The sequence below is a fragment of the Tiliqua scincoides genome, chromosome 6, assembly GCF_035046505.1.
Source record: "Tiliqua scincoides isolate rTilSci1 chromosome 6, rTilSci1.hap2, whole genome shotgun sequence".
Taxonomy (NCBI): Eukaryota; Metazoa; Chordata; class Lepidosauria; order Squamata; family Scincidae; genus Tiliqua; species Tiliqua scincoides.
The window spans coordinates 18460698-18474959 of record NC_089826.1 but is presented as its reverse complement, the minus strand read 5'-3'; the positions used below and the strand labels follow the sequence as shown (position 1 = coordinate 18474959).

The 14262-nt window shown below is 42.7% G+C and overlaps 1 protein-coding gene across 1 annotated transcript in view; it reads left to right on the top strand.

The window, feature by feature from the left end:
• The window catches only part of STPG2 (sperm tail PG-rich repeat containing 2), a 290626-nt gene that overhangs the window by 173696 nt on the left and 102668 nt on the right, over positions 1–14262 (top strand). Inside the window, exon 13 of the mRNA XM_066632982.1 lies at positions 1478–1602. Coding sequence (XP_066489079.1) covers positions 1478–1602 — 125 coding nt within the window. The remainder of the gene's footprint in view (positions 1–1477; positions 1603–14262) is intronic.

Here is a 14262-nt window from a genome sequence, read left to right as displayed (position 1 = left end):
CCAACACATCAATTCTCTCCCCAGTCCCTCCAAATAATTTCCCCTTCAAATTTTTCCCCCAAAATTGATTCTCTACCATATTCCTCCTTTCAAAAATTAGTTATCCAAACATTAATTTTCATTCAAAAATCAATCTCCATTCTCCCTTCTTTCTGTCCAAATCAATTTTGTCTTCTGATCCCCAAATCCCTTTTCAAAATCCATTCCCCCCTTCCATCTCTAATGTATTTATTATTATTTAAACTTATCAGTTTTCCAGTCCTCAGCACTGTGTCAGATATATGAAACAGCCCTCGTACTGAAAAGTTTGAAGACCCCTATCATAAATTGAGAATGCTTTCTGCTTAGGGTTAACTTAGTGAAACTAGGGCTAAAACAGGACACTGCTGATTGTGTCGTTCAACCTGAAGGATTTTGCTGACACTTCGCTGTGAAGCTAAAATATTGCTTTGAACTCCTTGAAGAAAAGCTGGGATATAATTATAATCAGTACCAACCTGTGACATACATTATCCTGAGATCAACACATATTGTTGACACCATAAGCCTCCTGCCCAATTTGGTGCACAGGGACTCCATGAGCAGCAGCTGGGCAGGCAGCTCTGCTGTTTTCTGTCCAGCGTGCTGCAAATTAGGCAGGAGAACTCACCACACAAATTGAACTCTGCATGGGCCGGATCTGGCCTGTGGGCTGCAGGTTGCTGACCCCTGGTCCACACTGACTGGCAGAGTTTCAGACAGGGATTGCAGGGAAATACCAGGGATTGAATCTAGAACTTTCTACATGCAAAACAAGTGGTCTCTCTGAGCCATGGGCTGTCCCAATAGGGAGAATTATAGGAATCCCCATCTAAGCTGCTTGAAGTTTATCATGGAAAAGGTGAGGTATAAGTGTACCAAGCAAACAGATAAATATCAGCTTATATGATACATGAACTGGGCTAATATTTCTGCTGATGATCAAACTACACCCTATGCTAAACTTGTAATTTCACCCTTCGTGTCCCTTGAGCTGTAGTCTCAACAAAAATTGTTCCTTGCCCCAGGATGGAATTTGGTGAGACTATGGTATGAAGGAAAAGGGTTTTGTAAAAATGCTTTTTTCATGTGCCACAGTCCCATTCCTGATGGACCAACCTGTAGCTGCTATTCTTAGTGAAAAGCAATAAATGTGCAGAACCGAACTGTTCATTTAGCATAACATGTAGTTTGACCCTCGCTGTTCAAGCTGCACATGCATATGGGACATGTTCTTGATAATAGGGTAGATTGTTGTAATGATGAGCAATGATGTGAGTTATTTTATTGATGCTTTTTACAGATTTCTGGGATACTGATTATAATATTTCTGTTTTTTGTCATCATGTGTGGTATCGACAATAAACTTACTTGAATGCATAGGGAAGCAAACTTCTATAGATAGTCACAAAAAAGCATTTCATCTCTTTCCTTTCCTCTCCTCCCCCCTTTTTTTTAGGGCCAGGAGCATATGATGCAGATGCGTACAACCCAGGGTCAGCTCCCAGTCTTACTCTCTGGGTTTCCCGAGTGGAGCGTTTTAAAAATGCAAAAGAGGAAACTCCTGGTCCTGGAGCATATGAGGTTTGTTGATATGTTAATGTTGATAAGTGTTTGGTACTGCTTTTTTTAAAAAAATCTGGGTGCTGTAATTGTTTAGACTTTTTAAACAGTCAGGGAACTAAATACTGATGCTTTCAACTGACAATATGACAGAAATATAAAATCCTGCCTTGGTGGCTGCAGCAATTGAACATTTGCTGGGGATTCTTTTGATTGAATTGCATCATCAAACCATGGCAACTAGACTGTCTTCTGATTGTCATGTATGGAACATGACATGGAAATATTTCTTTACTCAGCATGTGGTTGGTCTGTGGAACTCCTTGCCACATGATGTGGTGATGGCGTCTGGCCTGGACGCCTTTAAAAGGGGATTGGACAAGTTTCTGGAGGAAAAATCCATTACGGGTTACAAGCCATGATGTGCATATACAACCTCCTGATTTTAGAAATGGGCTATGTCAGAATGCCAGATGCAAGGGAGGGCGCCAGAATGATGTCTCTTGTTATCTGGTGTGCTCCCTGGGGCATTTGGTGGGCCGCTGTGAGATACAGGAAGCTGGACTAGATGGGCCTATGGCCTGATCCAGTGGGGCTGTTCTTATGTTCTTATGTTAACAGTTCTTATATCTTGGGGTGCAATCCTATGCATGCTTACTTGGGAGTGAATCCTATTGTAATCAGTGGGACTTACTTCTGAATATGTATGCATAGAATTGCACTGTTAATCAGGCTTTGTGCCTCAGTCTTGAATATACATTACTGTTTTTATTTATCACCATTTTGCAAAAAATTCAAAATGATTTTCAGGGCTATGTTAAGAAGGGTTACATTTTGTAGATTTTTAACATTTTATGAATGTATTGAATTCTCTGCACAGCTTGGATAGAGCTCTCTTCAGCTTCTGTAGGATGGAGAGGACAGTTGTTTTCCTGAGGGTACTTGCTTTTCTAGCTTTGAACTGAGATGAAATATCATCTTCTGAGCCCTGAAATAATGTTGTGTAGTTCTTGCCTTGTGTGTACTTGGTTTTATGGCTGCTGTTTATGATTAATTGTTTCATTGTACCTGGTATTAACTTTAATTGTGAGCCATTTTGAGAGCTTTCACCAAGAAGAAGGCTAGAAATCTGAGTAATAAGTCATGATTTTATTGTATTATTGACCACAGCTTATGCACTAGAGTGAGCAAGCCAAGTTTATGACTACAAAATAAGAGAATGCAAGAGGACGTGGTTAAACTAGAATCTAGCTAACTGAAATCTCACCATGCTGCATTGTTATGCAATTTCATGCTGTGGAAACTGTGGAAAAAAAAACTGGGTGATGACTTCACTGTATGGTACTCTACTAGTCACCTAAATCTAAACAAAGATTAATTAGATAAGTTATGCTTTGAATGATTTGTAATGTTTTATTAGGATTTGTCATATTTAACACTGATTTTACATATGGAAGCTTTAATATATTTGTAGCTTCAGTGTATAACTTTACAAATATGTTACAGCTTGAAATACAGTCTGTTCTCATTATCCGCTAGGGTTAGGTTCCTGGAAACCCTAGTGAGTAGCAAATTAGCAGATAATGAACCATTGATTCCATGGGATCAATGGAGTTCAGTACAAGGGGTACCTTCCCTTCCATCAGAAAATTCCAGCAGAGACCTCCAGGTACCAGCAGAGTGCAGCAGGAAGTGCCAAAATATCTCTGAATACTGCAGAAATCTTCCAGAGGTTACAGGGACCTTCAGAATGGTGCCCATAAACAGCGTGGACCCCTTTAAAATGACCAGTGGAAGCTTCTGCCAGCCATTTTAAAGGGGTCCCCGCTGGTCACAGGCCTCCAGAAGGTCTCTGCATAGCAGAACGAGAACAGAGGTGTGGATAATGAGAGAAAGGTAGCAATTCTGCCCCTCACAGATAAGCAAATTCTCAGATAGTGAATTTACATTTAAAGAGTACTGACTGTAAGTCCCTGTGCAGTCGGCTCTTTGTTTATTTGAAGGAAAGAATACGATGTATACTAGGTGTACTCCACAGAGTACAATGATGCTGCCACCTACTAAGTCAGACTGCAGCTGCATCCAGAAGTTTAGTATTGCCTATTCAGTTTGGCAGCCATAGAAGTTGCACATAGAAGGATTTCCAAGTAGGGCTGCTTAAGGTCTTTTAACACGAGCTTCAGCATACTGAGCCTGGCACCTTCTGCATGCAAAACATGTGTTCTGCTTTTGAATGTGAACTATAATTCCTTCTCAACTGAAAATCAGTGAGCAGTGAAGGCAGCCTTGTGTGTGTTTGGTGTTGCCACTAATTAAAAAGAAACATTGTAGTTCAATGAAATATTATATATAATTATGTTTGGTTGTTTTTCTCCACTGCTGTATAGCACAATCCTATCTTGCGCTGGAACAGGCAGGCCAGCAGCCAGAAGGGACCCTGCCAGAGCAAGGGGAAACTCTTCCCCTTATTATTATTATTATATAATGGTCTACATATATGGTTTGTAAGATCTGATTTGTGTTTAAAATATAATTGGTTTTAATTTGAATTGTCATAGATATTATAATTTTGATGTTAGTACTGACAGAGACCTGGAGAGCCCCTTGTGCACAGTTTCTCTAACTGGGATGTCACAACGCTCTAGCCTGAGAAGCCCTGCCACTGGCCCTTTAAGGGGTGGGGGAAGGCAATGGACTTCCAGTTTATACCCTACAAATAATTACACAGCTTGAAAATTTCTTATTTACCTTTTATATTAATTGTGATGCAAAAAGGAGCTCATATTTCCATGAGCTGTATTTTTTCCATATGTCAAAAATATGCATGTGATTCACGAGCTGTAGTTCGGCCGTTCCTGGTGTACAGGATTGCAGCCTTAGGGGACAATGGTGGGCACTTCAAGGCTTAGGTATGATGAAGGGAGGCTTTTAAAGGCATGGTCAGTGGCATAGCTAAGAGGGTACAGGGGGTAGCAGTTGCACCAGGCATCAAGCTTTAGGGGGGCAACAAGCTGAGCTTGACACTAGTGACCAAAATTGTGAAAATCTTGATATGTATGAATAATACATCATGTTATATATCATTGGAAAGGTAATTTAATGCAGAATGCAATACAACAAATCACATTGGAATATTTGTATTCTTTCAAAAGTTATGGCCAATTAACCAGAAAATGAAAACACAACTGCCTTTATGGAACAAAAAGTGGATTTGCTCAACTCAAAACTGACCTATGATTGTTCTGAGTGCCAATGAGATGTTTTTAATGATACAGCATGGAACCAATAACTTTATTTATTTACTTAATTAAATTTGATTTTGTCATGTTGGGGGATCTACAAAATCTTCTTTGACCCCAGGTAGCAGATAGATGCCTTAGCTATGCCACTGACTGGGGGGGGGAGACAGCAGAACAAGTGGGTGATGAGCTCCTGGGGCGAGGAGGTGGGTTCCTGCCAATTTTCACTTTCTAAAAAGCCTGGGCGTGATGTCACTTCCGGTTGTGACATCACTTCCAGGGCAACATTTTAAGCTTGGCACTGGGCTACATGATCATTAGCTACACCACTGGGCACAGTTAAATAAACATCTTCACTCCTAATTGTCAGATGGTCAGATTTTTAAAGGTGTAAAACAAGTGACACTGCTTAGTTGAAGAAATTCCATGTGGTTTCCTTCCAATTTTTTGTATGAAATTTAAATTATTGTACTGCTTATGAAACATACATTTCTATTGTCTGTTACCAAAATGTGCAGATACGTAATGCACATTGCAATGGTGAATTTATATATCATTAATGCAAATTAATCCATTGCTTAAAACAATTTAAATTAAACTAAAGCCGTTAGCCAGCTTTATGATATTTGTGTCATATTGAGTGATAGTCACTTCTTGACAGTATGAATGTTGGTGGTATGTCAGATCGTTTTAGTATTCAAGAAGTTCTCCATGGCCTCTCTTTAGAATGTAGGATGTTCTTTTATTTAAATAGGACTTCTTGCTGCAATAATAAAGTGTATTATTAACCTGATCTTTGTCCTAGTGTAGGCTGTAATATGAGAGCTTGCAAAATGCAGCCACATCTATCTGTGAAATCTGACTGAAAAGGGTTGCTTAGTTACTTATTATGGGCAGTGTACGTTTCTTTAAAAAAAATTTTTATGACGTGCCCGGCACATTTGTGCCTAGCATTTATAAGTCAAAAATGATCCAAGAGTAGTCCACATCTGGAGAATCTTACAATGTCATAGCTTAGTGTTGCTGTTTATTTGGCAATACTATGTACCCAGCAATGTTTATTTAAAGCTCAATACTTGTACTGTAAGTAGAGTGGTCAACTCTCCAGGATTGGCCTGTTGTCTCCAGGAATCAGCATTCATATCCAGGTGGACTACTGACAGCAATCCTGGAAATTTTAACAGGGCCTCCAGGAATTTCCAATGTATTTCATATTAGGGAAAAAAGTCTCCGGGAATAGTTTCAGTCAGGGCTGGTAACCTTCACTGTCAGCCTACTGTAGTTGTACAAATTAGAACATAAATGAGGGATGTTGAATCCCAATCAATAGCCCAACCTTCTGCTAGTTGGGAACTTCCTCTTCTTTACAAATGCCATCACTCATTCTGGGTTAGAGGACTACTAATTTATTGCAATAGGCTTTTAACTACTGTGTATTCATAAGTGACTGAAAGGTGAAATGAGTTCTTTGTTCATATTCAATCACTTTAATCCTTCGAACCTACATACATTTTATGAAAATGGGATAAGTTTTAATACGATTCTCCAAACACTAGAGACATGTGGAGATAAAACGAAGTTTGTGTTCAATTTCCATACCTCTAACACTGCATTCGACTTTTAAAAAAATCAACAAATAGCAGTCCCTTGCTCTGACTTGCATGCTGCATTTGGAACTTTGTAGTTTTGAATGCAGTTTGCAGTGTTTTTGGTGGGAATGTGGTAAAAAGTCACACATCGTGCATTAAAGTCCTTTGGTGCACTTAACTGAGCTCCCTGGATTGAGGCTAATATAAAATCTCCTACATTATATTCTACAGTCCAGTGTTTCTCAAACTGTGGGTTGGTGAGTGGGTTGCCACCCAAGCCACTTGGTGGGTCGCAACCTGATGCTACAGGACGCCACAGGACACCACAGGACGCCTCTTGGTGGGTCGCAACCTGATTTCTGGTGGGTCCTGCAGAGCCTCCAATGAAAAGGCAGGTGATGGCAAGATCAGATAACTAATACCTCAAGTCCTGGGGCTATTCAAAAATTGGATAGTTGCTAACCACAGAGCTGAGCTCCTGCAGTTTGCACGGTTGTGTAAATATAAGGAAATCAATATTCTTTTTCTTTCCTATTTTTCTTGAACATCTTTTTTTCTGGTGTGTTTCCCCCCCCCCAAGTCCATCAATGACAGGTAGTGGGAGCAGGTAAAGGCTGGCTTACATAACGTGCAGTTAATCTTAACTTGCGCTGAAGCAGGCAGACCAGCAGGCCTGCACTGCTTCTAGCCCATGTTTGGGCCTACTGTGGCGCAGCCCGAGGCAAGGGGAAACTTTTCCTCTTACCCCAGGAAGAGCCAAAGTGACCCCAAAGGGTCTACTTGAATCTGCACCACCTCAAGAGGTGCTGCAGATCTGAGCAGAGTGGAGCAGCCTGGAGCCACTCCACACTGCCCAGAGAATGGGGTTAAGATCTGGCATAACTGCTGGGTCCTGGCTCTGCCTCTCTCCCTGCCATCCTGCCCAGGGAACGCCCACCATCCACCCTCCCCCTGCCCTGGAATGCGGCCTCGCCACCCACCCCATGCCCCCCCCCACTCCCCTGCAATGGCCAAGCTCAGCCAAGGCAGTCTTACCATGCTGGGCCTGGATCCAGTGCAGAGAGGCCAACGCAACTCTTTCAGCACACTTGCAACACCTCCAGGTTGCCGCAAGTGACTTGCGCCGGCCTATCCTGGGGGTTGAGATTGCACCCTAAGCTCCTCAAGCCTTGAGGCTATTCGTTTGGACTGCCTCATTTTGAGAAATGGATCAAGTTGTTTTTTTAAATTAATAAATAAAATTTTACTTGTAAATAAATAAATATATAATTTTCTTCTAGATCACCTTTTTTCTAAGTCTCATAAAGCTAGGTGGATCTGATAGAGTGTCGTTTTAAAAAGCGGGTCTCGGTGCTAAAAGATTTGAGAAGCACTGTTCTGTATTATTCCATCTTTGTCATATTTCTCTGTCTAGTTCATTCTTGCAGACACTCCCACTGTATGTATCTGGGAGAAAAAGCTCCGATGTCACTCTGTGTTGTTGCACCCATGACTACTGGCCTTATTATATTCTGAAGCACGTGCAGCTGACACAACTTAGCCTTGCTTAATTATGAACACTGAAATCCTAAATACACTTACTGGGGAGTGTAATGTCTGTGCCTGATGGGGGCTCCACCCCCTGGGTCTTGGATGGGATAGGGGGGCTTATCTGGGTAGTTGGCGGAAGGGTTAGGTGGACAGATAGACGTAGAGCTGAAAACATTGGTGTGCAGAAGTTATTTACATTTATGGGGATCCTGTTATCTCATGGGCCCCTTAATGTGAACAGTGGTGGCTTCGGCCTCCAGGTGGACTCCCAGCCCTTTCTCACACCCCACCCCTGCTGCAGTTGGGTGTCACTTGCTCTGGCCTGTTGGCAGGTCTTGTCGTTGGTGCTGGGGGCACCCCTCCTCTTGGGCCATCTGCTGGTTGTTGGGTAATGCCCAAGATTGAATGAACCCCTGCTCTGACTGCCTGTGACTGGGCTCTTGGTTCTTGATGCTCCCAGGCCTGGTTCCCATTCCTTGAGGCCGGGGTGTCTTGGACCCCTTTCAGGTGAGGGAAAGGCCAGTGAAGGATAGGGCTTTTGCCCTGGATGGGCCCCTATCCCATGCTGCAGCAGCTGAAAGAGAAGTCACCACCCCCTCTGACTGCAACGCCCCTTATGAGCCCAGCAGGCGGCCTAGCTGGCCCCACCCCTTCAGCCATGTGATTGGCCCAAGAGCCCATGGGATCTTGAGTCCTGCTCCCAAGGAGACCCTCGGCTTGAGGGCTGGGTCCAGGCATTACCTACTACTTGCTCCTGAGGAGACCCGCATTGCCAAGAATAAGTGCCATTTGACATAATGTGACTTAATTCCAAGTAGACCTGCTTAGGGTGCACTGTGAGTTATTGCAGTATTTTGACATTTTATACTTGGGGCCAATGGAAGTTTTTTCTCTTGGCAGATCTGAATTGGAACCATGGCAGAGGATAGGGTTAAAGGCCCCTAATCCCCCTGCCATAGTCCCAATTCAGAGTGCCAAAGAAAACTGAAGCATGTCAAAATCAGTGGCTCATTGTCACATGTAGTTTGACCCAGATGTGACCCAGATTATAAGAGTGTGTTGGGTTTGTTCTTGGTGGAGTTCTCAGTTCAAGTCAGTGGGTTCACATCACCTGGTGCGGGATGCCAGCATGTCACGCCCCCATGCAGTGGGCGGGGTAACACCCCAGGTGGTGGGTGTGGTGATGTACCATCACTCCCCCCCCCACTGGTTTTTTGGCTGTACCTTTTGATATAACAAAGATAGAACACATTTTGCATGAAATTACGCATTGATTGATATATAACATGATGATATTATTCCTCCAGTGATTTTAGTGATTTTGGTCACTAGTGGTGTCACCCTCCCCCCCCCCCATGTCAACACTTTATTGCAGCAGTTCTCCAACTTTTACCACTGGGACCCACTTTTTAGAATGACAGTCTGTTCAAGACCCACCAGAAGTGATGTCATGGTGGAAGTGACATCATCAGGCAAATTAAAATAAATAAATAAATAAACAAACAAACAAATAAATAAATAATTACAGTAAAACAATTAAATAAGCAGAAGCCAGCCCTGGTCCACCAAGTGAATTTCCTCTGTAGCCTGCCTGCAATAACACCCCCACTCCAAAACCAGGAAGGTTTTCAGCCCTACCCAGTGCCTGGTTCAATTTAAGAACTTCTGTTTAAACCAGATCACTGTCAGGATTCACTTGGCTTTGCCAGTCTCAAAAAAGTTCACCTTATCAGCTAAAGCCTCTGTTTTGATCCTTTTAGTGGGGGGGGGGGGCTGCCTTCTGGAGTATTTGTTGAGCTCCATTTCGATCAGATCAGAACCATTCTGATGGCTTCACATTCCCCTTTGCCTGGCCTGACCACCAGCCAAGGCAAGCTTGCTTACTTGCGAGTAAACATGACCGTGAGGCTTAGTTTCGCTTTCAATAGGGCTAAATATATTTGTCTTCTTGGAGGGAGGGACTTCGTTCTCAGGTGTTTTTGGGGGCTGCATTCATTGGATCAGGACCATTCTGGTGTCATTGGATTCCTCTCAGCCTGCCCTTTCCAACGGACTAAGGCAAGGTCGCCTACTCACAAGTAAACATGTGATACGGCTCAGTTTCACTTTCCATAGGGCTTCATGCATTTTTTGTTCTCTGGTTTTTTGGTCATAACATTTGATAGAAAGGAGATATTTCAGTCTGGTTTATTGCATTGCATTCCGCTGGACATTCCACATCCAACAGTATATAACATGATGGTATTACTTCTAACCACTGCAATTTTAGCGTGTCACCCCCAGTGCGCGTCACCTCCCTGTGCATGTCACCCAGTGCGGCCCGCACCACTCGCACCGCCCTAGCAACGCCACTGGTTCAAGTGAAGTTCAGAAGTGACTCTCGCTAACAGAATATGTACCCATGTCCATGCCCCATATCTTCAAAATGGCCTGGGATTTTGTGACAGACATATGGGATCCCTTCCCAGATGAATCCATGTGGCAGGCTGAAAGTTTGAAAAACCCTGATTTAATGGAATGTGCAGAGCTCTCCTCTGCATCCAGGTTGCATATGCTGATGAGATGTTAGCTTCTGCTTTTCTGCAAGAGTTAATTATTCATTTGCTTCCAACAAACATCTAATGACATTCTTCAGCTAGCTTCTGTATGCCAAAATGTTATGGCTTCAGATGAATTGCAGTTGGAGCCTTGAAAATAAGCCCATCATGACACTATAAGGGCTCAAATGATGAGTTAGTGAAATGCTGTTGATGCACAGCAAGAATGACCAGCTGAGTCTCCAAATCTCAACTGCCGTGTGCGGCGGCCACCACTTCAGCTTAATGCCCAGAAGATGACTTTATTATACAGATAAAGAATTGATCACATCTACACAGCAAGAATGAAGAGGCTGTGTTTCCACAGTGTAACAGCTGTGCTGTTGGCTAGAAGCCTCTCTGTCTATCTCTATACCGGCAGTGCCTCACCTTGGCATGGGTAATTGCACACAGAGCTTTGCAAGTAGCATGAAGGGTGGCATCTGTATAGCAGGGGCTTTTTAAAATTCACTTCAGCCTCATTAGTCAGATATTGAAGACTTGGCTTGCTAGATGCACTAAATATAAACAGAAGGTTCATAGAATGTGTGGAGGTAATACAAAAGGATCATTTGTACTGTATAAGAAGGGTAGCGTTTTTTATCTAGGCAACAACCTGTGTAGGGTTTGAAGTGTTGTTCGAAGATGTCAGGAGGGCTCTTGATAGCACAGTGTCTTAAATCAGCCTTGTAATTTGTTTGCGATGCCCCTGAATTCAAAAAAATAATTAGAATATTTGCACCCTAAAGGCTGGGAAATAATCAAGTTGTTTCTGGAGCAGGTGATATTCTTGTCAAGTCCAAAACCCATTTGGCTCTGTTTCTGGATTTGTTTTGGGTAATGTGCAAGGACATAATGGCTGTGAGACGCAGTGCTGGCACAATCTGTATTATTTTCAAGTCTTATCAAATCTTGTGAAAATGATTTGCCCAAACTTGCCTGTAAGTACCAGTACTTCTTATTGGTACAATGTTGTTGCTTTCAATTCCCTAACATTTGTTTTTCTATTCTAAATTTTGGAGCTTTGTCACGTACTGTATGCTTCGCCCATTTCAGATAACTTGATCTCATCTATGTACCTGCTATTGATGTCCAATTACCAATCCATCTGTAAGCAGCTCCACGAGTTACAATATTATCTGCTATGTAAAACCTACATTAAAAAAATACCTTTTTTCTGCTAGGATAGGAAATTGATTCCAGGTCTGTCCTAGTTCAACAGTAACCACTATACCACTGGCTCTCTTTAATGAGTCTCATTGTAAGAATTAAGCATCAGGAAACATGGGACAGATGAAGTATTGCTTTCCTGATGTAGAAAGGAGCCAAAGGAATACAAAGACAAAATATGAAAATAGCAGGAATGAGGAGTGGCATAAAACTCAGTTTTAATTTGCAGAGTGACTAATTTATGCAGCAATCGCAAGTCTTTTTCAGCTCTCACACCCCCCCACGCGACCTTAAGGAATGGCCACCGTTTACCAGTTCCTTACTGCCTAATCCTATTCCCCTCGCCATTGGTACCAATTCCACTACATTAACAATGTGCACTGCATCCAGGAGATAGTGATCAGAAGGCCTGCCAGAGGTAAGTGAAAATATTTTCTACTTACCTCTGTGTAGCCCTCCAAGTGGCCTACAAGTCTCCTCAGACCTATGCCAGCTATATAGCTGGTGTATGTCTAAGGAGAGAAGAGGGGCAAGGTAGGTTCAAAAAGAGGAGACAGGATTCTGGTGCACACTTTGGTGCTTTACAGTGTTGCAAAAAGCCTTCCAGAAGTGCGTGGGGCTGTGCACTTCTAAGCTGCCACTGCAGATGTTGGGGAGGACTCTGTACACAACGGCAGTGAGGAGAAGGCCCACCAACTTCAGTAGATTGGTGGGGTGGATGGAAGGGGGCAGGGGATGGGAGGATTGGAGGGTGGCTGGGGAGGCAGGAGGGAGGTGACACCCAGCGCAGGCAACTTGTGCCTGATGCTATACCCTCCAGAGTGAGCTGACATGCCCCTTTCTCTCTTGTATTTGTGCCATGTAAAGAGCTGGCACAGGTCCAAGGAGACCCATTGGCTGTCAAGGGGCTCATGGAGGAGTAAGGAAAATATTTTCCCTTTCCCTCTTAAGCCTCTCGATTGGCCCCACCTTAGCATGCAGTGCAACCTGTTTTGGTTCGGCTGTATGCTATGCTGGGGAAAAGCATAGGATTGCGCTGTCAGTATAGTAATTTCTTCCCTCTATGACCTCAGCTTTCTGTAAGCTCCTGAAAGCTTAAAGGTTTGTTTGAGTGGGAGTGTGTGTAAAATTTTTATTTTGTTTTTCATGTACCAACTTTAAATACTTCCACACACTTAGGAAGTTACCTGAACATGTACAAAGACATATCTTATTTTGGGATAGTTCCATTTTGCTTAATAAATGATACTTGACCATCTGAGTTTATTAGTATATATGATAACACTTGTACTGTACTTGTTCTTATTTTCTGCATTATCCTGTTATGTAATCAAACTTTAGTAACAGAAATGAGACTATAGTGAATCTTTGATTTAATGAACTAATGGAGAGGAGTGTCCATTAATTCTGAAAATCTGTTAAATCTGGACACCCCTTCCCCCATTAGCCCATTAAAACCCTACCTTGGAAAGCTTCCTTGGTGCTGCAGTCTGTTCTGCTTCCCTGCCAGGGTACTTAGGAATGAAGCAACATCTCTATTCCTAGAGTGCCCTGGTGGAGAGAGATATGGCAGCACCAACAGAACTCTCCACGGCAGGAAAGCGTTGGTAGGAGGCTCAGGGACAGGCTCACCCACCTTCCAGGACTCCCTTTGTGCTGGCACTGGTACTACTACTCTCCTTTTCACCCCTGAGCAGGGCGCTCTAGGAATGGAGAAATCCTGGAACTCGCAATTCCTAGAGCTGGCACCGGAATAGAGAACCATGTCCATTCATAGGGTGTCTTGCTTGAGGGCAAAATGGAAAGTGGCTGCACCAACATCAATGCCAAGGGAGCCCTGGAAGGTAGGAAACCCTATCTTCAGCACTTTCCAACCCTTAATTATATTACAGCTTTCTGTTGTAGGGTTTAACAGACCTCTGTGGACATCTGAAATTGTCCATTATTTCCAAAGTCCATTGAATTGAGGTCTGTTTAGGGTTCACTGTATTAATTTTTCAAGGTGATGTGGGTGAATTCATCACGAATACTGCATCAATATGTCAAATTAACTACTTAACCCAAGCTGCCCTCTTAGTCGCATCTTCACAAATTCCATTTTAGTTTTAAATGGACCCTAAAATACATACAGATACAACTACATAATTTAATTAAAATCCATCTTCATCCACTCACCAACACCATTAACTTAGCACTAAACAAATGGGGCAAATCATTATTATTGTTTTAAGGGAAATGAAAATAAGCCTTTTCTCCTGTCTCATCAAATTTTGCCAGTGGAAATCTTTGAGCCACATTTTCAAATAAATACCATATGAAATGTAGATCTTATAGTGTCACAGCACAACAAAATACCTGCTGAAATACTGGGAAACAATAAATTGGGGAGGTATGCATTTCCCACAGTCAAATTTGACCAATCTTAGTGTTAGAATCATAGAATCATAAAGTTGGAAAGGGCCTAATAGGTCATCTAGTCCAACCCCCTGCCTTAGGCAGGAAATCTTCTTAGAGCATTTCCAACAGGTGCTTGTTGAGCCTCTGCTTGAATATCTCCAGTGAGGAAGATTCCACCAC